Raw genomic sequence first — 23,946 nt, 5'->3', positions numbered from 1 at the left:
TACCAGCCGGCGCGCTCTGCGCCGTGCGCGCGCACACACACACGCACGCTGAGTTCTTCCGAGCTCGACGAAAAACTCCTAACTTTAAAGTCTGTCTGGTGACGTCACGCCGAGCTGCTGTTAGAAAAGTGAGGTGAGTCTGAAGTTTTCACTTTTTATTTTAATTCCGAGCAGGAAACGAGGCCGGTGTTCGATTGTTTTTCACAAACGGGCGGTTTTCTGTTTTTTCCCTCAACTTTCAACAACACGGAAGTCGTTTTTTAAAAACAAAACAAAACAAAAAAAAAAAACTCCTTAATCTTGAATCTCTGCGGTTTAATCTGAATAACTTTCAAAGGACTCTAAACGTCGTCGCGAACGTTTAAAAGTTAAATTTCTAGAAAATCAGTCCGAAAATCAGAACATTTAACGTCGTGCTTCATTTCTTCAGAAATAATCTCTTTTAATCTCAGATCTAAGTTTTTAATTGTGCTGTAATCCGTTTTGCGTTTAAATCAACTCAGTTTAATTTGTGCTATAACTTGAGTTTATTGCACAGAAACAGCAGCGAGGTGGCAAAAGTTCTGAATTATCGACAGATTGGATCAAAAATGACTTTTTTTCCCTGTTGTTTGAGCTTTTCTACGCAGTCAGAACGTTTGTGTATGAAACAAACCATGTGAACAAAATCTGCCTTAAATCTGATGACCAGCCGTCTCCATGACAACCGCCAGATTCCTGAGCTGAAACGCATGTTGCGCACTGCGCATGCGCAGAAATAAATTTACTGTGACGAATAAACACTATGTACACAATTTTGTTCCTGGCTTCTAAGTGTTTATTTCAACTGCTTATGTCTAAAGTCTATGGAAAATGACTACATTCAGCACAAACTTTGAGTTTATTTTTTTTTAACGTTCTAGAAAGTTCTAAAAGTTTCTTGAAATTTCTAGATAATCTGGAAACTTCTAGAAGATTCTGGACATTCTAGCAGTTAAAGAATATTCTAGAAGACTACTCACTAGTAGTGAAGGCGAATCGAGAATATTCTTGAAAACAGACAAATTTCAAAATATCATTGTCCTGATGATAGAAGCAAAGTTTCTGTGGAATAACAGCTATTTTCTATGTATTTAAGGCATAACAGGTTAGGAAAACACACTGTGTACCCAGGAACAAAACAAAAATAAAAATGTGTTACACAGTGTTATCAGGTTCAAACTCACACGCTTGTCACGTGTTAAAGTAAACTTTAAATGCTTCTAAAATAAGTTGAACAGAAACTTTCAGAATCAGCCTTTAACATTATGTAGGTGCTGATTCCAAAAACAGTGTAGAAGAGAGTAAAACTTTAAAAACTTTAATGTGTGAATGTTGCAAAAGATTAAGTACAAAATGGTGACGTGTTCACACAAAAATCCAACTTTCTGTGGATGAAGATGCACATGAACGTGTCTGTTTGGGACTCAGTCATCAAACCCGATGCAGTATCCTGCACAGTTTCAGGCCTGAACCCTGTTTCCCAAACGGGACCAAAGAACACCAGCAAAACTGTGGCAGGTTGCAGCTCGTCACAGCGCCCTCAACATGACTGTTCTGGTCTGGTCGGATTCTTTTGGTCGTTGTGTTAAATCTGGATTTGTGTTTAAAGGAAACCTTTGGCTTCACTGATCAGATGGATTTTTATGTCCTTTGAAAGTAAATGTGACTGATGTCCACTGATAGTGTAGGTGGTTTATCATGTCCATCAGTATTTGGACGCTAACACTTTCTGTCGTGTGTGCTTGTGTGTGCCACGTCTGTGAACATCTGAATAAACACAGTCCTCCTTCAGGTTGTCTTTGGGTCCTGAGGTTTTGGTGCCATGCCTGAAGGATTTCACAGCTCCAACCATGAGGTCCCCACAAGTGACGGTAAGAAAAGTGATTCTTCAGTATGTCTGTCCTGAGTGAGCATCCAGACACCACGAGAGGACAAGAACTGAAATAACAGGACATGAGGGCAGATGGGAGGAGGCTCTGGGACAGGGACGGTGGTGTCCTGTGTCTGTGCGATGACGTATGTCCTTCTCTGGCTGTCGGACGGTTTGTTTCAGTTGACACAGCGCGTCCATTGTTGGTGTGGGTGTGTCTTTGCTCTTCTTATCTGATCAGTAGTTGTCCTATAAATGAGCCCCTCCCTCCTGGAGGACAACAGGAGTCTGTGTGAATTGCATTGAGGATGGAGGCGGAGTCCCACATGAGATCAGAGGTCAGATTGTTGAAGTGTGTGTGTGATTTCCTGTTTTAGGTTGGCAGAGCTTCAGTGAGCGCGTAAAAGCAAAGTGAATGATTAGATATGGTCACCAGTATTTCTGTGTAGGCTCTCAGTTGTCCAGGTGGTTTCCATAGTAGAGAAGCTTGAATCTTCGACTGGACTGGGTTGCTTGACGCGAGGACGTTTCGCTTCAAATCGCAGAAACTTCCTCAGCTAAAATTCTTGCTCTGGAAGTCTGACTTCTGTCTGGCTCTTGTAGAGAAGAATAAACAGAAGCCAACAAAAGCTGGCGTTTTAAACCTAACCAGACCCCTCCTACTGAGAGGCAGACTGCTATAGGCTAGTGACTAAACAATAGCTCTAATTAGCAACTATTGTGCTGTAGTTAGCAACCTAATGACATGACAAGCTGGTCCCTCTAATGATGGGATGGATTGCCTTTCTTATGGCTCCCTTGATGAAGGGAATGACTCATTATCATGAACAAAAGACTGAACCTCCTTTGACCTGAGTACCCCATTGTAACAGGGGATAAAGTGTGTCTCAGACCCCCTCCCCGGTTAAGGCGGGTTTCAAACGTTCACAAAGAATGCCTCCTTGACCCTCTCTCAAAACCATTTCTTCCTCTGGCTAATATTTTTAACTTCCTGTCCTCAAACATGTGGTTAGTGTCTTTGAGGTGAGGTGAACTGCAGACTGAGGTCCACTGGCGCCCTCTCTGTGGTGCTTGTATAGCCTTTTGTGTAAAGGTTGCTTCGTGTCACCTATGTAGTGTTCGTTACAGTTTTTCCTGACATCTGATATAATACACTACATTGCTCTGTTTGTAATAGGGATCATGTCCTTAGGGTGAACTAATTTCTGTCTCAAGGTGTTAACCGGTTTAAAGTAAACTGGGATTTTGTGCTGTCTGAAGATCCTCTGTAGTTTTTCCCCCTACTCCTGCTAAATAAGGGAGAGACACTCCTCTCTTCTTGTCCCCGTCTCCTGTCTATCTGGTCTCTTTGTTCTCTAGGACTTGTGCACTTTGTCCAGGGACCATCGTGGGTACCCACATACTGTGCCACCAGTAGGTGGCAGATGAGAGTTGAATACTCATCACTTATACAGGTGCATCTCAAAAAAATTGAATATCATATAAAAGTTTAATATTTTTTGTCAGGTATTTCACAGAGACATTTTGAGGTATGCATTTTCTATGGTTTGGATCTGTAGGCTGTATTTATCAAAAGTTAAATAATAAAAGTTAAACAGTTTAGTTTCTATATATTGAAACTACAATAAGTAAAATTTTCAGTCTCTGAAATACCTGTCAGAAATATTGAAACTTTTTCATGATATTCAAATTTTTGAGACGCACCTGTAGCAGGACTGTCCAGGGCGTTAAGTCAGTTTGTGCTGTGATTGGTTAAAACACTGTCACGTGACACACTGATCATTAATCGATATTTTTCTGATGTTATTAGCAGCGAACAGTCTGCGTACAGATAAATAATTCAAACTGCAGCATCTTTCGTTAAAATGAATAAAAGACGATGAAGAAGAGGGGGGGGAACGTTTTCACAAACAGCGGGAGAAGAGAACTAGAAGGGTGGAAATGAGAGTGGGGACTTTGAATGTTGGTAGTATGACTGGTAAAGGGAGAGAGCTGGCTGATATGATGGAGAGGAGAAAGGGTCGACATATTGTGTGTGCAAGAGACCAAGTGGAAGGGAAGTAAGAGCAGGAGCATCGGCGGTGGGTACAAGTTGTTGTACCATGGTGAGGACAGAAAGAGAAATGGTGTTGGGGTCATTTTAAAGGAAGAGTATGTTAAAAGTGTGTTTATTTATTTTTTTATTTAATCCCTTATTTAGACAGGAAAATCTCTTGAGACTCAATGTCTCATTTACAAGAGAGACCTGTTTTGCAAAACAATAACAGTTAACAATGTAAAATGTGTTGGAGGTTAAGCGAGTGTCTGACAGGGTAATGAGTGTGAAGTTGGAAATTGAAGGGGTGATGATGAATTCATCAGTGCATATGCCCCACAGGTAGGTTGTGAGATGAAGGCGAAAGACGATTTCTGGAGTGTGTTAGCTGCGGGTGGTGAGAGTGAACCACAAGCATGAAAGAGTGGTGATAGGAGCAGACTTCACTGGGCATGTTGGTGAAGGTGGAACAGAGGTGACTGAGGAAGTAATGGGTAGATATGGTTATCAAGGATAGGAATGGGACGGACAGATGGTAGTTGAGTTTGCCAACACGGATGGAAATGGCTGTGGTGACTACCTACTTTTAAGCAAAGGAGGCGCACAGGGTAACCATCTAAGAGTGAGGAAGGTTGCACACCGGTGGACTACATTCTTTATAGGCGAATGCAAGCTCAAAGAATCACAGACTGTAAGTGGTGGCAGGAGAGAGTGTTGTTAGACAGCATAAGATGGTTGTTGTAGGATGAATTTAGAGGTAAAGAAGGAAGAAGCGAGTGAGAGCTCAACAAAGGATCAGATGGTAGAAGCTGAAGGAGGAAGACTGTTGTGTGAAATTTAGCGAGCAGGTGAGAGAAGCACTGGTTGGAGGGGGAAGCAATTTTGGACAACTGGAAAAGTACTGCAGATGTGGTGAGGGAGACAGCTAGGACAGTACTGGGTATGACATCTGGACAGAGGAAGGAAGACAAGGAGACTTGGTGTTGGAATGAAGGTCCAGGAAAGCATAAGGAGAAAGAGGTTGGCGAAAAAGTTTGGGATAGTCGGAGAGATGAAGAAAGTAGACAGGAGGACAAGGAGATATGGCGTAAGGCGAAAATAGAAGTGGCAAAAGCAAAGGAAAAGGCATATTACGAGGTGTACAAGAAGTTGAATAGTAAGGAAGGAGGAAAAAGACTTGTACCAATTGGCCAGACAAAGGGACAGAGCTGGAAAGGATGTGCAGCAGGTTAGGGTGGTAAAAAGATACACATGGTAATGTGCTGACAAGTGAGGAGTGTGTGCTGAGAAGGTGGAGGGAATATTTTGAAGAGCTGATGAATAAAGAAAATGAGCGAGGAGAAAAGGCTGGATGATGTGGTGAGAGTAAATCAGGAAGTACAAGAGATTAGTAAGGAAGAAGTGAGGGCTGCTATGAAAAGGATGGAGAGTGGAAAGGCAGTTGGTCCAGATGACATTCCAGTGGAGGCATGGAAATGTCTAGGAGAGATGGCAGTAGAGTTTCTAACCAGATTGTTTAATAAAATCTTGGAAAGTGAGAGGATGCCTGAGGAGTGGAGATGAAGTGTGCTGGTTCCTATTTTCAAGAACAAGGGTGATGTGCAGAGCTGCAGTAACTACAGAGGCATAAATCTGATCAGCCACAGCATGAAGTTATGGGAAAGAGTAGTAGAAGCTAGGCTTAGAAAACAGGTGAAGATCTGTGAGCAGCAATATGGTTTCATGCTGAGAAGAGCACTACAGATGCAATGTTTGCTCTGAGAATACTGTTGGAAAAGTACAGAGAAGGACAGAAAGAGTTACATTGTGTGTTTGTGGACTTAGAAAAAGCTTATGATAGGGTGCCAAGAGAAGAGCTGTGGTATTGTATGAGTAAGTCTGGAGTCCCTTACCAAAAAGTAGTATATGCAAGTATGTTTCAAGTATACTTCTAGTTTACTTTTTATATACTTATCAGTACTATTTTTTGGTAAGGGGTGGCAGAGAAGTATGTTAGGGTAGTGCAGGACATGTACAAGAATAGTGTGACAGCGGTGAAATGTGCAGTAGGAATGACAGACTTATTCAAGGTGGAGGTGGGATTACACCAAGGATCAGCTCTGAGTCCTTTCTTGTTTGTAGTGGTGATGGACAGGTTGACAGATGAGATCAGACAGGAGTCCCCATGGACTATGATGTTTGCAGATGACATTGTGATCTGCAGTGAGAGTAGAGAGCAAGTTGAGTCTAGTCTGGAGAGGTGGAGATACAGTAGTGTTCAGAATAATAGTAGTGCTATGTAACTAAAAAGATTAATCTAGGTTTTGAGTATGTTTCTTATTGTTACATGGGAAACAAGGTACCAGAAGATTCAGTAGATTCTCACAAATCCAACAAGACCAAGCATTCATGATATGCACACTCTTAAGGCTATGAAATTGGACTATTAGTAAAAAAAAAAATGTAGAAAAGGGGGTGTTCACAATAATACTAGTGTGGCATTCAGTCAGTGAGTTTGTCAATTTTATGGAACAAACAGGTGTGAATCAGGTGTCCCCTATTAAGGATGAAGCCAGCACCTGTTGAACATGCTTTCTCTTTGAAAGCCTGAGGAAAATGGACGTTCAAGACATTGTTCAGAAGAACAGTGTAGTTTGATTAAAAAGTTGATTGGAGAGGGGAAAACTTATACGCAGGTGCAAAAAATTATAGGCTGTTCATCTACAATGATCTCCAATGCTTTAAAATGGACAAAAAAACAGAGACGCGTGGAAGAAAATGGGAAACAACCGTCAAAATGGATAGAAGAATAACCAGAATGTCAAAGGCTCACCCATTCATCAGCTCCAGGATGATCAAAGACAGTCTGGAGTTACCTGTAAGTGCTGTGACAGTTAGAAGACACCTGTGTGAAGCTAATTTATTTGCAAGAATCTCCCGCAAAGTCCCTCTGTTAAATAAAAGACATGTGCAGAAGAGGTTACAATTTGCCAAAGAACACATCAACTGGCCTAAAGAGAAATGGAGGAATATTTTGTGGACTGATGAGAGTAAAATTGTTCTTTTTGGGTCCAAGGCCCGCAGACAGTTTGTGAGGACGACCCCCCAAACTCTGAATTCAAGCCACAATTCACAGTGAAGACAGTGAAGCATGGTGGTGCAAGCACGCATGATATGGGCATGTTTCTCCTACTATGGTGTTGGGCCTATATATCGCATACCAGGTATCATGGATCAGTTTGGATATGTCAGAATACTTGAAGAGGGCATGTTGCCTTATGCTGAAGAGGACATGCCCTTGAAATGGGTGTTTCAACAAGACAATGACCCCAAGCACACTAGTAAAACCAGCAAAATCTTGGTTCCAAACCAACAAAATTAATGCCTCGCAGATGTGAAGAAATGATGAAAAACTGTGGTTATACAACTAAATACTAGTTTAGTGATTCACAGGATTGATAAAAAAAGCAGTTTGAACATAATAGTTTTGAGTTTGTAGTGTCAACAGCAGATGCTACTATTATTGTGAACACCCCCTTTTCTACTTTTTTTTTACTAATAGCCCAATTTCATAGCCTTAAGAGTGTACATATCATGAATGCTTGGTCTTGTTGGATTTGTGAGAATCTACTGATTCTACTGGTACCTTGTTTCCCATGTAACAATAAGAAATATACTCAAAACCTGGATTAATCTTTTTAGTCACATAGTGCTACTATTATTCTGAACACTACTGTATGCTTTGGAGAGAAGGGGAATGAAAGTCAGTAGAAGCAAGACTGAGTACATGTGTGTGAATGGGAGGGAGCCCAGTGGAATAGTGTAGTTACAAGGAGTAGAGCCCAGTGGAATAGTGTAGTTACAAGGAGTAGAAGTGGTGAAAGTAGATGAGTTTAAATATTTGGGGTCAACTGTTCAAAGTAATGGAGAGTGTGGTAGAGAGGTGAAGAAGAGAGTGCAGGCAGGGTGGAGTGGGTGGAGAAAGGTGGCAGGAGTGATTTGTGACAAGAGTGAAGGAGAAAGTTTACAAGACAGTAGTGAGACCAGCTATGTTGGACGGATTAGAGACGGTGGCACTAACAAAAAGACAGGAGGCAGAGCTGGAGGTGGCAGAACTGAAGATGTTGAGATTCTCTTTGGGAGTGACAAGAATGGACAAGATTAGGAATGAACATATCAGAGGGACAGCTCAGGTGGGACAGGTTGGAGACAAAGTCAGAGAGGTGAGACTGAGATGGTTTGGACATGTGCAGAGGAGGGACTCAGGGTATATAGGGAGAAGGATGCTGAGGATGGAGCCACCAGGCAGGAGGAGAAGAGGGAGACCAAAGAGGAGGTTCATGGATGTGCTGAGAGAGGACATGCAGGTGGCTGATGAGACAGAGGAAGATACAGGGGACAGGGTGAGACGGAAATGATTGATCTGCTGTGGCGACCCCTAACGGGAACAGCCGAAAGACAAAGAGAGGGTTGGTTCACTTCTTAGACTGTCATTCTGTGGAGTGTCCAGCATATGTCGCCTGACTGTGGGCTGTTTATAGAAATAAGATTAAACCCCGCCCCCTGCCGTTGGACTGACAGGTGGATTAGGTGTGTTGAGATTGTGCAGCCGGAGACTTGAAGGTAGGTTTTACTGCTCCAACATTCACTGTTTTAACCTCTGCTTTCCACTCAACAAGGACAAATTATTAACAGCAGCTTTTAGTGCTGGAATGTTTGTTTCTATTTCTTACAGCTCACGTGGATTTTTTTTAAAAACACTTAAATCTGAAAGTTCAGTTTTGATGTTGAAGAATCGAGCTGATATTTTCTTGATCAGTGATTGAGTTGATTTGTTACTGATGTGATTATAAAATGTTAAATAACAAAATGAATATTACAAAGAAACAGTTTCACATTCTGCTTCATTTGATTTAAAATAATGAGAGAAGCTTCAAATCTCTTGAAGGGTGTTTTTAAGCAATCAGTTGATTATCCAAATCACACACATTTTATCAACATAAAGAAAACATATATCATTGGGAGTTATTTATATAGCGCCTCAGGAAGGAAAACACAAACAGTTAAATAAGTTTATCTGTGGTCATTTTTCAAAATCCAAATGAGGCCACGATAACCGATGAAGAAAGTCGGAGCGTTTCCAGTCTGAGGAGAATTTCTTTCATAAATAATTTACTGACTCCAGACCTGCTCAAAACCATCAGCAAGCCTGAATTTTAAGGACAGAATTTAAAATATGTTCATAAATAAATGCAAAATAAATAATTGTTATATTCCTTATATTCAATACAATGTTCAAAATTACCAAAAATGTTTTCATAGTCTGAAATAAAAATTATTACACATGATCATTCTTTTCATTTTATGGTAATAAAATGAAAAGAATGTTCATGTGTTCATCCCCTGATTTTATCTGACGAAAACTGGCTGTAAGATGAATTTACAGCCAGTTTTCGTCAGATAAAGTCGGGATGAACACATGAACATTTCCATCAATCAGTACGAAATACAAACAGTGTGGTGCTGTACGTCTGAAACTGGCTTCAGTAGGATAGGCGGAGTCTTATCTGTGTGTGTGTGTTGGTCTTTTGCAGAAGGGGCATGTTAGTGTCAAAACAGCACGTTCATTGGCTCTTTCAGAATAAAGTGTGTCCATATTTTTAATTTGGTGATTGACACCAGATATGTGCAGGCTTTGTCTGTAAATATCTTGATTAATGTTGTTTGGTGTTTTTTGCACCTCAAACTGAGCCAACAGCAGTTTTTAGTTCCTGGCTTGTCAGTAACCGGTTCCGTCTCTTCCCTCAGAGTCCCCCCACCTGTCCACGGCTTCCATCAGTAGCAGTGAGCGCGCTCCATCAGCCACGCCCTCTGAGTCCTCTGATCTACCCTCTTCCGGCTGCCGCCCGGTGAGCCTGGTCTCCACGCTGTCCTCGGGATCTGGATCTTCGCGTGACGATGTCCTTGCTGCAATGCCATCAGCCCAAGTCTCTGATCCTGACATTGTTTTGGGTCTAAGGCCTGCAGAGGGCGCTGCAGATGCTGATTGGACTCTTTCAGGGATCAGTCTGATCCAGGATCACAGGAAACGGATCTCGACACAGACACGAGCAGCCAGTCACCACCAGGTGGCGTCTGCAGCCAGAAGAATGGCCCCAAAATCTGATTTGAGTTACTTGGACCGTGTCATTATGGAAATCATCGAGACAGAGCGAATGTACGTTCGAGATCTGCGCATGATCGTGGAGGTGGGATACGACAAAGTTAGAATGAGAGTTTGATTTCTTCTTAAAAGAAAGTGGCTTCTGTAATGTCTGACTTCAGAAATGAACCGTGCAGACTGTCATTTGTAATTACACAATAATGACATGGTAATTACATTTATAAGTGGTGCTACTTTTACGGGACCAGAAGTAATTGGACAAGTGTTTGCTGGACAGTTTTATTCCTCCTGCGTTCAACATGTCAGCAGATAAAAAGTAGCATTGATGTTTTAAATCGTGCAAACAGCTGCCGGACGTCTACAGGCAGAAGAAAACCCACAACACGAACACTAAGAGCCAGATCAGGAACACCCTGCAGGAAGGAAAACGTCACCACAGGGTGTGTGGCACACAGGACAAGACTACTTAAAATCAGTTAAAGACTAGTTGCAATCAGCGCATATTTCTTTCAAGAAATGCACTCAAAACTTTTTTTGGTCCATAAAAATGAGAAACTAAACACAGATTGTTTTGTAAGTGGACAAAATATAATTACTGTCAAAGCTGACGGCTCACAAACCCAGTAACATTAAGGTCAGGGTCTGTGAAGGCTGATTGATCGTGTGGCATCACGCCTCCTGCACTAAGTCCGGAGCCTATAATTACCCCGTTAAGATGCCTTGCAGCAGCAGATTAAACGATGATGTAAGATGTCCTCAAAACAAACACGGTGACCCTGAGAGCGTGCACCGCGTCACCGCCCTGCTCACATCAAAAGCACCTGTCTGAAATTTGAGATGACGGAAAACAAGCAAATATTTTGTTTGTATCCACAAACGTCCCGTCGCACTGAAGCTGTCTCTGTTCTCACTGTGAATCTACCAATGATGCTTTGTGCTCACTTTGTCATTTGCTCGCTGTCAGGTGTGATTTAAAAATAGAGACAATCTTATTTTATTGTGTGAACACATTTTTTAAATCCCATACTTTGAACTAAGGGAAAAGACATTTTCTGTCAACAGTCCTTTCATACATAATTAGAATTATATAGATTTTAATCTGAAAATCACATTGTTGTTTCAATAATTTCTTAAAGTGATTTAATATTGTGCAGATTGAAACAAAAGAGAATTTTTAATGTTTAAAACCAGACCTCACTGACGTGGATGAAAGAGATTTGAGTGTTGTAATCATGTGACCGACCGTTGCTGTTTAACAGTATCAGTCTGCCCCCTGCTGGACCATCTCATGTTTGTTTGCTTTTGTCCTTCCTTTTGCTCCTTTTCTCTTCTCCTTCCCTCCTTTCTCTCCTTCATCTTTTCTTGTTCTCACTGATTTCCTCTCCTTTCCTCCAGGACTACCTGGCTCACATCATCGATCAGACTGATCTGTCCATCCGTCCTGAGCAGGTCTGCGCTCTGTTCGGGAACATCGAGGACATCTACGAGTTCAACAGGTGACACAAACTAATGCATTTGTTCATTGATGTGGCCCCACCCACTCTTTGTGATGCTGATAACCAGTGAGCCACGGGTTCCCTGATGTGTGCTGAGAGTTTCTTCCTCAGCTTGGAAAACAAACAATTGTGTGCAGTGACATTTGAGATAAAAAAAAAAAAAAAAAAAACATCCATGTATCCTCACATTTGGCTCCTGATGCTCGTTGTTGTTGTTGTTGTTGGTTGCAGCGAGCTGCTTCAGGCTCTGGACCTCTGCAACAATGACCCCGTGGCCATCGCCAGGTGCTTTGTCATGAAGGTGAGGGTTACTGGCTCAAATACAGAGGAAGGTTTCAGCTGTGTGACTGAGATCAGCCTCATCGAGTTTCAGTCTGATCATTAACAGATGGACTTTTCTGATTGTGGGACATTTTGATGTTGCTGAATTTTGTGGATTAACTAGTTAGTTTAAAAAACACATCCACAGTTTATCAGTTTGTAATGTCTCATTTCAGAGTGAGTACTTTGAGATCTACACACAGTACTGCACGAACTACCCAAAGTAAGTACCGCAGAACCTCCAGGTACAATTTGTCAATCAGGATTGTACTTTATATGTGTTCACACCTGGTTAATGGTCACACCTGGTTCGAGATGTTCACTCATCTCCACCTCTTCTTCTCCACTTTCAGTTCGGTGGCTTCACTAACGGAGTGCTTGAGGAATAAATCTCTGGCCAGATTTTTTCGTGAACGTCAGGTGGTGCTGAAGTGTTCACTGCCTTTGGGTTCATACCTGCTCAAACCGGTTCAGAGGATCCTGAAATACCACCTGCTGCTCCAGGTACAGCACCACCCAGACAGTCAAAACAAACATGGATGAGTGTGAGATGTCTGTATGCTCAGTGTATGAGGTCATGTGACACCTCCTACGTGATGTCATGTGACCTTTGGACAGTGGATTAGCGTGAGTTTGAATCGCATTGTGCAGGAGATCGCGAAGCACTTTGACCCAGAGGAGGAGGGATACGAGGTTCTGGAGGACGCCATCTACACCATGACCGCAGTGGCGTGGTACATCAACGACATGAAGAGGAAACACGAGCACGCCGTCAGACTGCAGGTCACGTGCAAAGTGCCCGTTGGTGCTTGGCAGTATGAGTAGCAGTACTGCAGCAGTAATACCAAACTGTAAGTGGTATTTTAAGTACACACTTCAGTAGTACTGGCAGGAACAGGTTTGTGTGTTGTTGCAGGAAGTTCAGTCGCTGCTGTTGAACTGGAAAGGTCCTGACCTCACCACCTACGGCGAGCTGGTACTGGAGGGAACCTTCAAGGTCCATCGAGCCAAGAACGAGCGGACGCTCTTCCTGTTTCAGCGCATGCTGCTCATCACCAAGCGCCGCTGCGAGCACTTCATCTACAAGGCGCACATCTCTGTGAGGAATGCGTCACCGCTGCCCGTGAACGTGTGAATGTGTGAAGGTGTGACAGCGGCAGCACTTAAGTCTGTCTGTGTGGTGTTTTCAGTGCTCCACCCTCATGCTGGTCGAGAGTGCCAAAGACTCCACCAGCTTCAGCGTCACGCATTACAAACACCCCAAACAGCCACACACCGTCCAGGTCAGTGACCTCACAGTGACATCGGGGGCGCCACCAGCCGCAGTTCACGTTTCCACAGGCAGTGTTTGTGTGTGACGCCTTTAGCGACTCTATTTTCACGTTCGCAGGCAAAAACCCTGGAGGAGAAGAAACTGTGGGCTCACCACATCAAACGCCTGATCCTGGAGAACCACCACGCCGTCATCCCGCAGAAGGTCACTAACCTAGTTAAAAAGTAAACCACGCCGTCATCCCGCAGAAGGTCACTAACCTAGTTAAAAAGTAAACCACGCCGTCATCCCGCAGAAGGTCACTAACCTAGTTAAAAAGTAAACCACACTATCATCCCGCAGAAGGTCACTAACCTAGTTAAAAAGTAAACCACTCCGTCATCCCGCAGAAGGTCACTAACCTAGTTAAAAATCAAACCACGCCGTCATCCCGCAGAAGGTCACTAACCTAGTTAAAAAGTAAACCACGCCGTCATCCCGCAGAAGGTCACCAACCTAGATAACCAGTAAACCACGCCGTCAACCCGCAGAAGGTCACTAACCTAGTTAACCAGTAAACCACGCCGTCATCCCTCAGAAGGTCACTAACCTAGTTAACCAGTAAACCACGCCATCATCCCGCAGAAGGTCACTAACCTAGTTAAAAAGTAAACCACGCCATCATCCCGCAGAAGGTCACTAACCTAGTTAACCAGTAAACCACGCCGTCATCCCGCAGAAGGTCACTAACCTAGTTAACCAGTAAACCACGCCGTCATCCTGCATAACGTCACTAACCTAGTTAAAAAGTAAACCACGCCGTCATCCCTCAGAAGGTCACTAACCTAGTTAACCAGTAAACCACGCCGTCATCCCGCAGAAGGTCACTAACCTAGTTAACCAGTAAACCACGCCGTCATCCTGCAGAAGGTCACTAACCTAGTTAACCAGTAAACCACGCCGTCATCCCGCAGAAGGTCACTAACCTAGTTAAAAAGTAAACCACGCCGTCATCCCTCAGAAGGTCACTAACCTAGTTAACCAGTAAACCACGCCGTCATCCCGCAGAAGGTCACTAACCTAGTTAAAAAGTAAACCATGCCGTCATCCTTCAGAAGGTCACTAACCTAGTTAACCAGTAAATCACGCCATCATCCTTCAGAAGGTCACTAACCTAGTTAAAAAGTAAACCACGCCGTCATCCCGCAGAAGGTCACTAACCTAGTTAACTAGTAAGAAAGGAATCAGGATAATTCCAGACTCTAGTTGGACAAGTCAGAAAGTTGAGCAGAAACTTTATCAAATGTACAAATGTTGTTGTTGTTGTTTGTAGTAATTATTCATTCATTTATTCATTCATTCATTTATTAACTTTTATGCTCGTTCCAGGCGAAGGAGGCCATCTTAGAAATGGATTCTTTTTGTAAGTAAATGTTTTAAAATGAGATTATATTCTTATTAATTTCTAAAAGCGTTTGTGTTTGCATGTTGTTCCCGTCACCATAATGAGCTTATGACAAGCTCTTGGTTGTGAGGTTTGCGTCGGATCCCACACATGCGGTAGATGTGCTGAAAGTGGTTCAGTCCTCACTGACCTGGACACCAGCATCAGGAGGTCACTTAGGTTGTGGTGGAAAGATGCTGCAGGGTTTGTAGAAGAACCCAGCCTGTGTGGTGTGGGTGGAGAACATGAAGGCATGGACCTGAAGCATGAAGACCAGAGGCTGCAGCGGAGTTCCTGATGGTGTTTCATCCCTGAGAGCACAGGTCTATGAAGACAATGCCAGAGTTCTGCTGGGTGGTCCTCCAGTCAGCTGTGACCTTGCCAAATGTTGGTGAGGTCACAAAGACTGTCAAACAGCTGGAAAAGCTCCAGAGCGCTGTGGCATTGGAGATGAGCTCCTCCAGTCCGATGGAGAGGCCGTTCTCCAGGAACTGAGAGATGGTATCCTCCTGTGGACTAGAAGAAAGGACTTGTCATGTTCTAAGAAGGAAAGGTTGATGGCGTGGTTGTTCCACTGCTCTGTGCCAGGGACGGTGCTCCCAACATTTCTTCTGAACATTATTCAGTCTGGTAAATGCGCTCAGAAACCAGACTGGTTTGACGCCAGTCCCTGGAAGTCAACCACCAACCACATCCTTGTTCTGTGAGAACTGATTGAACCTAATCTTGAAAATCCTCAGTGCGTCTTTGCCAGCTTTGATAATTTTCACTCCACTTTTCATACGGGTGACCGGGCTGCTCTCTGGGACATCCTGGAAGCTTGTGGGATCTCAAGAAGTTCCTTGACATCATAACCAGCCATAGGTCATGTGAGCTCTGTGTGGAGGGGGCGGAGCGTTTCTCAGGAATGTCTTCTGGCTCCCACATGGTTCAGCGCTTGCATCCACCCAACTGTGAAGATGGGAAGTGTGACATGAGTTATGCTTTGTAAGATGAATTTCAGACGATAGCAGAAACATCTACAGGTCCTGTAGGTCTATTAAAGGTTTTGTTTCTGCTTTAAACCTCCCAACACGTTGTCATTGTTCATGACATGTAATTCAGCTTCAGCCGCTGTGGTCTTGTGTTGTTGCTTGGACCTGGTGTGGTTCTGGTCCACTTACTTATTTTGCTTGTTTGCTTCACAGGTCCTTCTGGGTATCGTTTCAGTCCTGAGCGGCTGAGAAAAGTTCTGTCCTGTCAGTCCAATGAGTTTACACGAGAAGGTCGCCAGGGACGACGGCAGTCAGGTGTGGTTCCAGACCCTTTCTCCCCAAAGTGTCTTTTATTTTTTGATGAAGGCAAAATGAGCACAGAGGTCCTGGTGGCTGAGGGTTTTTATCTGGATGGAGACTTGTTTAGTTTGAAGAGTCAGGTTACACTTTGTTGTGCTTTCCCAGATCATTTTAAAGATCTGAAAAGTGACAAATGAATAAATGTAGAAATGTTTGTGGGAAGAAAACCGCAAACTTCAATGTGACTTTTCGTCTTTCTGCAGAACCAATCAAACGCATCCTGAAGATCAACAAAGGTAAACAAACTAACCGCTGGATTTTTTTATGGAGAGCTGTTAGTTTGTCTGTCACCCGGCGCTCACAATAAACAGAGCCCCTGAACGGGTTTGTCTGAAAACCAGGTGTGGTCAGAACCAGGACCCAGGCTCACCAAACCCCGAGTCTCAACCACAACTCTGACTCAGCTAACTCTGAGTTGCAAAGTATTTGGTCAGTTCATCAGTTAGTTCAGTCAGTGAAGCAAAAGGCCAAGAAAATCAATCAATAGAACATGTTGAGATGATACACCAAAAGGCACGCTCAGTCCATTTCTTCCCGTTCCGACCTGCACCCGCAGCCGGCACCAGCTTTACTTAAATGTCTGACATGGAGCAGAACCTCGGACCTGATTTTCACGTGGGTCTCTGCGTTCAGGCCATTTTCAACCTGGACATCTACATTTGCTTTTAAATTAAAGTTAATTTGGAGTTTCACTGTTTAGATTTGACCTCATTAGTTTGTTGTCGAGATTAGTCATCAATTGCAGCATGTGCTCTTCTTCCGGTTGCTTCCATTAGGGGGCGCCACAGCAGATCTCACCCTGTCCTCTGTATCTTCCTCTGTCTCATAACCACCTGCATGTCCTCCCTCAGCACATCCAAAACCCTCCTCTTTGTCCTCCCTCCTCCTCCTGCCTGGTGGCTCCATCCTCAGCATCCTTCTCCCTATATACCCTGGGTCCCTCCTCTGCACATGTCCAAACCATCTCTATCTCACCTCTCTGACTTTGTCTCCAAACCATCCCACCTGAGCTGTCCCTCTGATATCTTCATTCCTAATCCTGGCCACTAAAAGGCTTCATTATTTAAAGTGACATTTTGATGTTTGACCCCGAGAAACAGTTTGAAATAACATTTATTCACAGCATTTCATGAAAAAAAACAGTGTGTCTGTGACATCACGGCAGTTCTTTCAAGTCGGAGTGTCTTTGAATGTGTCACAGCAGACAGTGACCTGTTGTTGTTTTTAGGTGAATTGTATCAAATGACTCAAATTCAAAACAATCACAAGCTAAACATCCAAAATTCCACACTGATGCAGAAAATTTGATTTAAATTTACTGATAAAAGTGAAAATATCTCTGTGGATAAAACAGAAGAATTTAGTTTTTGTCCTTTTTGCATAAAATAGAAACAGCTGCTTCATCTGATGCTGTCATCCTTCATCACTTCTGTTGCCATGACAACCTCACTGATCTGATGAAAACAACTTAAACAGATGTTTGTAATCTGGTGACCAGCGCATGCATCATCATAACTAAAAGTTTCAAAGTGAACAATGATCACATGATGATTTAATTAACCTGTGTGTCTTTAAATAACCACCACGCCTGCTGCTGACCCTGACGGGACCTGACAGCGACGCCAAAGGTAAGACTCATCACCCCTTCACCCTGGACAGGTGGGTGAACGGATGAAGGATCAATGACAGATGAATGGGTGAATGCATGATGATGTGATGGATGAACAGATGGTGATTGATGAGTGAATGGGTGATGATAGATGAACTAATTATGACAGTGATGGATGAATGGGTGATGATGGATGATGCAATGTTACTAAAGTACAAATAACATGGAAACCAATGGGAACTTAATAAAAAAAAATCTAAGTAGACACAGTACATTTAAAGCACCAGTTCTGATGGAAACAGAAGTGAGGGACTCTGGATTTGGCTCCACTTTGGCAAACGTCTCTGAAGTTAACAGACAAGTTGATGACTGGAGGAAATATTTCAGATTTTAATGATTGATTAAAGGCTTGATGGACCGGATCAGTTCTTTGTTCTGTCTGGGTTCAGTCATATGTGAAATTGAGGCTCCGCCTCTCAAACGTTGCTGAACGACGGTAAGACCTAATCGTGATGTTGTCACGGTTCCAAGTTCAAATGTGGACATGTTGGAACCAAATTAATTCTGTTTAGCATTAAACAAACGGTTCAAAATGAGAACAGGTTTCCATCCAGTCAGAATCAGGCGTCAGGAAGTGACCGTTGGCGTTGTGCTGCAGCATGCAGACAGTGATGGCACGTTACCAGGACACAGGCACAGCCTGCAGCTCGCCATCAGCAAAGAGGAAGCTCGCCCGCATGAAGCAGGGGCAGAGCTTGCCAGCAAGAAGGACTCTCATGAACATCTGAGCTACAGCGAGGAGGAAGAGCCTCAGGAGACGACCAGTCAGCCGGCATGTGAGAACGAATCAGACGAGATGATCCTGGAGGATGACCAGGTAGCTGACTTCACCAGCTCCATGCTGGCCGCCATTTCCTCCTGGCACTACAGGGTGAAGACTTTGTTTTCCCCGGGTGTGATCACGGTGAGGCTGTTTCCGCTCGTCCTGCTCCGTAACATCATGGGCGCGCTGCCTGCTGATGTCATTGATAACCAATCGCTGCTCTTTTGAAGCTGCTGCATGTTTCTAACGCCGACTGAACACGACGACACGTAATAGTGACAAAACCACAATGTGTCAGTCCTGCTTTTATGACAAAAAGCAGTAGAACCTGTTAGCCTAGCTTCACCAAAGCTTGGAAACTGAGAACCTGCTAGCCTAGCTTAGCATAAAGAGTAAAAGCTGCAGGAACCTATTAGCCTAGCTTAGCACAAAGAGTAAAACCTGTGAGAACCTGCTAACCTAGAGGTTGGAAATGGCTCTGAGATGTTGTGGTTTTAACAGCAGTTATTATCTGCGCTCATTTATTTTCCGACATCTGCTCAGCGTGCAGCTTCTCCACAGTTGAGTTCTCGTGGTTCAGTTGTAGTCCCGTCATACTGAGACTTGACCCACCACTAATTGAAGAAAAAAAAAACAACTATGTGGGATTCTCCTCTGATATACCCCAGGAATTACATATGAAAAATAGAGAGCAATAGAAGGGATGGAAGGGTCCAAATATGCTAATTTGTGTTAATTAGACACGAACATGAAAGGAACCTGTTAAACAACCAGATATCTTGTATCTGTCATCAAAAGAAGGACTGAAATACTATCCAAATTCACCTGTAGTGTTAGAAATACTAGAACAGTGGTGTCCAAAGTATTCCAGAAAGGGCCGAGAGGGGGCAGGTTCTCTTTGCAGCCACTGACTCCAGCAGGTGATTTCACAGATTAACATCACTTTGACCGGATGGGATGAGTTAAACCTGCACCCTCTCGGCCCTTTCTGGAATACTTTGGACACCACTGTACTAGAAACTGAATTTGGGTGCCCTTTTGGATAATTAGCTAATTATGTCATCATAATTAAGTATTGCCATTATTGAAAAGAACACCTATTTTACGCTTACAACTTAGAACAAATGTACATATGAGGTGTCAATTTCAGGAGGTGTTCAAATAACATGTAAGAATCCTAAAGAGGTTGTAATGATGCAAATATGGCTTCACAAAAAGTACGAGTGAATCAAAAAGACATGTGAATCTGAGATGTTTAAAGCATCGTGCTGGATCAAAGTGAAACATTTTTAGAGCAAAAATCCGCACCGCAATTCTCAGCACACACACACACTCACGTTGGAGTGTGGACACAACTTTGTTGTTGTTAATGACAATAAATCAAATCTCAGTCTCTCACAGCCTGAGCGCTCCTATGCAAAAAAAAATTTCATTCATCAACTTCAGCCACAACTTCTGGATCCATTGCATTAGAGCAGCTAGAACGTTTGCCATCTCACCAAGCAAATGTACACTCACGGCCACGCCTGCGACAAGTGCATTTCAAACTACTGCATGGGGTTTTACAGTTACAGTGAATAATTTCCAGGAGGCGTTCAGAAGCTGGTCTGTTCATACTGGAATGAACTTGCCATTCTTTTCCTTCCACCCACATTCAGTGGTATTTCGGCTTCATCCTTCCATTCACGTATTTGATGGCTGACACGTAGTGAGTGGCACTTTGCTGCACCTGAGGTTGGTGGCAAAACCTGTGCCTGAATCTCTTTTGAACACTTGTCTTAAAATCGCTGGCATCTAATTTTATTGAGGCTGTCATTTTTTTCCTCCATTGTACAGGTTTGTCTTCTCCCCAGCTTCAATAATTTTGATCATGTTCAGTATCTGGGCCAGACAGAAAGATTTCTGCATGTTTCTTGAATTCAGAATCACTGAGCAGCATAATTAGCTAATTATCTAAAAAGGGCACCCAAATTCAGTTTCTAGTATTACTAACAACACTACAGGTGAATTTGGATAGTATTTCAGTCCTTCTTTTGATGACAGATACAAGATTTCCAGTTGTTTGATGAGTTCCTTTTATGTTTATAACTAATTAACATAAATTAACATTTTGGGCCCTTCCATCTCTTCTATTGTTCTCTATCTTTAATATGTTATTCTTGGGGTATATCAGAGGTGAATCCCACATAAAACATTTTTTGCAATTAATGGTGGGTTGGAGCTTTAAGTTAAATAACTTTGCTGGACTATTCCTGGGTTTGGTTTTATACTCAAAACTCTTTTTTTTTTTTTCTCTTTCTTTTTTGTGGATAACTTCTAACCCCCTCATGGTCGTGTTTTTTTTTTTTTTTTTTTTTAAGTTTTCATGATTTAACTGGTGTCTTATTTTGATGTGTGTGTGTGTGTGTTTGCTACAGGACTTTGATTATGAAGATGTTTCTTCCAGCAGTCACAGTCACCTGCCCGAGGATGAAGAACCAACAGGAAGTGAAGCAACATGTGATGAGGTACGTTTTAGGAGGATGGAGCCACAAGTTTGACTGGCTGCCCTTTTTTTTTTTTTTTTTTTATTGTTCCTTTTCTTTCCAGCCTCCTGCAGATGTTCTGCAGCAGGAGGAAACATATGAGTTTGGTCCAATAGGAAGCCCTGAAACCGAAGCCTCCTCAGATCCAGACCGCTCTTCTGTCAGTGGGTCCAGGATTTCAGATTCCCTTCTAGGATCACAAGCTCTGGAACCAGAGTCCAGAAAGGAACCATCCTCCACTACACCTGAGTCAGATTCCAAAACCTTAAGCAGTGGAACATCTTCAGAGGATGAGGATGATGGGGAAGCAGTAGGCAAGGACAGTGAACCATCCAGCATTCTACCTTCCTCTGTCTTGGACAAAGCCAGCACCATTGCTCAGCACTTTACCAACAGTATTAAAAGAGGAAGCCTTCCCATGGACGATGCACGATCCCTTAGCAGTGCGTCACCACGGTTACACCGGAGGACCAGCAGCAACCTCAGCCTCAGTGCTGAATTCAGTGACCAACCTTTGCAGCTCTACAGCAGCTATTCTGAGCCTGCGGAGAACTTTAGTATGACAGACATGACCCTGGTTTCTCCTCAGGATGATTCCCTCTTTGATTCTGACCGTGGCCTTCGGCGGAGACGGGACTCAACCCTCTCGAAACAAGACCAGCTTCTGATTGGAAAAATCAGGAGTTACTATGAGAATGCCAGCAATCAGGATGCTACCTTCGGTCTGCAGCGCCGGGAGAGCCTGACTTACATTCCAGCGGGGCTCGTCAAGAGCTCCATTAGCCGGTTCAACAGCATCCCAAAGGATGAGGATGAAGCAGTGGAAGAACAACTTTCACAAACTGTCCAGGAAAGTAAGTCTGGTGCAAACACATCCTGCTTTCTCAATCCCCTGAAACTGAAAACAGACACTTGTTTTTCTTCAGAATCTTTGGGACCAGTGGACTCAAGTGTTTCTGTGGATTCATTAAAGATGGATCATAGAAGCCCAGAAATGGAAAACCTCTGTCTTAATACTGGACCAAGTCTTGAATCCAGCTCTCAGGACATACTGCAGAAGAAGGTTGAGGATGACGATTTCAGACCTTCTTTGAAAATGATAAAGGTCTGGCAGGCAATGGAGCAAGACCTCACCAGATCCCACAACCCCCTGAGACTAGCCAGAACAACCCCTGTGGACAACACAAATAAGAATTGTGAGCAAAAATGCTTAAAGTCTGACTTAAGCTCCATCACAGAAGAATCCACAAGCCTGTCGCCTTTCAAGTACAAATCCTCTAGAGTGAACAGTACAGTGAATGTAAAGAACACCCTCAACGGGTTTGGGGAAGAGTCAGTCCCAGCTCTGATTCCTTGTTTCAAACAATTAAAAACTGAGGCAGAGGGAAAGAGAAGTCAATATGAGGAATCAAATCAGGTTGATAGTGCAGAAAAGGCAAACAGGACAGTCCTCCATCTGGCCCGTCAGTACAGCCAGCGCCTCAGAACCACCAAACTGGTGGTCAGGCAGCAAAGCCACACCATCCTGACCAGAAAGAAGAGCCTCCTCAGTGTGTTTGAGGAAAACGAGATTTCAGGTAAAAACCAGTCTCTTTTCTTCTGCCATTTGTGTAAATGTCCAAGTCCATGAATGGAAGCAGAATAGGAAGGAGGAACTTGCTCCACCTTATTTTTTGAGTTATTTTGTGTTTTGCAGGTACATCCAGCTTGCCTGGGACACTGGTTTCACTCAGTCCTATTACTGGCGGACCTTTAAACCTGAAAGGCCAATGTCCACGTCCCACCCACGCCACCAACTCTTGGGTCACACCTCCAGCCCAGGCTTGTTCTCCAAGCCCTACAAGCCCTCCTCCTGCTGAGGGATTCAGCTGGCCCCACGTCCGTGAACTGTGCTCCAGATACACCACCAAAGACCTCTACCACATCCAGAATCAAATGATTCCAGGAAAAACTGCTTTAAGAAGAAGCTCCAGCTGCTCGTTGAGTTTCCTTGATGCAGATGGACTTTCAGACAATGTTCCTGCTTACAAACCTCATGTCAGCGACGAGGAATGCAGCCGACACCTTCACATAGCCAATTCTCTGGACCCCCATCATAGAGGAGTCCAGCAGGACCAGTTGCAGGGTCTTCACCACCATGTTGCCAACAACATCTGTGACGATTATTACATTGCTGCTAAGGCACCGTTAGCAAATGACCCTAACCACAACATAATCATATTTGAGAAGCTTCCAGGTTCCTGCTCAGGACGAGCTGAAGAAGAAGCTGATGACAGCTATGTTCAGATCCGTTCACCAACCAGCAGGGAGAAGATCTCCCTCGTGGCTGTTATGGAGCGATGTCGGGCCTATCAGGAATCTGAGCAGAAACAAAGAGATGATTCCAGACCCAAAACTGAGTCAGTCACGCCACCAGAGGTTTATAAGAAGACACTGCACCCTAGTGACCAGTGTGTGTCTGGCACAAGGAGTCCAAAGACCGGTCAGCAGAACATTGTGAAGAATCTGAGGGAAAAATTCCAAAGTTTCAGCTGAAAGATTCAGAAGGCTAAAAGCAGTTTTAGTGACGGTGTTCCTGAGTGTCACCTGAGGACTCTGGAGTTATGAGCTGTGATTAAAGCAGGTCCAGGACAGGTGGTGTCCAGGACCAAAGCTGGACTTAAAGTCACACTTTGTGACTGTGGACTTTTCGGACCACAGCTCACCTTTAACTTTTCCTCTGTTTTCTTCAGAACACCAGGAAAAAACAAACTCTATGAATGATGTGAAACTAAGTCCTGATACGTAGCTGAAGTTTTTTTTCTTGTGCTAATTAAACAGATATTTCACGAAACAAATCTGTCAAAAAAATCAAGTTCCTGATGACAGGTGTTGATATTTTCAGCGTGCTGGGAGTGTGGAGAAGTTGTTTCTCTTCAGCTGCTCAGTGGCGCCTCATGTCATTTGATTTGTTTTCCTGTTCAGACGCTCCTTTATTTGTCCTGAGGTACAAACAGTATCTGCACAAATAATTAAACCACACATACGCTGGAGACCCCACCCCCACCTGAGCCCTGCACCCAGCCACAAGGGAG

General features: G+C 43.5%; 1 protein-coding gene across 4 annotated transcripts; it reads left to right on the top strand.

The window, feature by feature from the left end:
• LOC117502837 (pleckstrin homology domain-containing family G member 3) lies at positions 1-23,701 on the top strand. 4 transcript variants are annotated; one of them, XM_034161955.1, is made up of 19 exons: positions 1-133; positions 1,814-1,892; positions 9,714-10,153; positions 11,464-11,564; positions 11,796-11,865; positions 12,062-12,108; positions 12,239-12,389; positions 12,537-12,668; positions 12,802-12,984; positions 13,076-13,168; positions 13,276-13,362; positions 14,527-14,560; positions 15,769-15,870; positions 16,119-16,151; positions 17,533-17,543; positions 18,183-18,401; positions 20,765-20,854; positions 20,937-22,449; positions 22,569-23,701. In XM_034161955.1, the coding sequence occupies exons 2-19, from the start codon at positions 1,844-1,846 to the stop codon at positions 23,405-23,407; spliced, it is 4,194 nt and encodes a 1,397-aa protein (XP_034017846.1). In that variant the 5' UTR covers positions 1-133; positions 1,814-1,843; the 3' UTR covers positions 23,408-23,701. The 4 variants fall into 4 exon arrangements, with proteins under 4 accessions (XP_034017846.1, XP_034017844.1, XP_034017847.1 ...); XM_034161953.1 differs by having other exon boundaries at positions 18,183-18,488; XM_034161954.1 differs by having other exon boundaries at positions 65-133; positions 1,803-1,892; positions 18,183-18,488.
• Positions 23,702-23,946: the final 245 nt, after the last annotated feature.

The sequence above is a fragment of the Thalassophryne amazonica genome, chromosome 21 (genome assembly GCF_902500255.1).
Source record: "Thalassophryne amazonica chromosome 21, fThaAma1.1, whole genome shotgun sequence".
NCBI lineage: Eukaryota > Metazoa > Chordata > Actinopteri > Batrachoidiformes > Batrachoididae > Thalassophryne > Thalassophryne amazonica.
The sequence above is the reverse complement of the archived record's forward strand: the minus strand, read 5'-3'. Positions and strand labels throughout refer to the sequence as shown.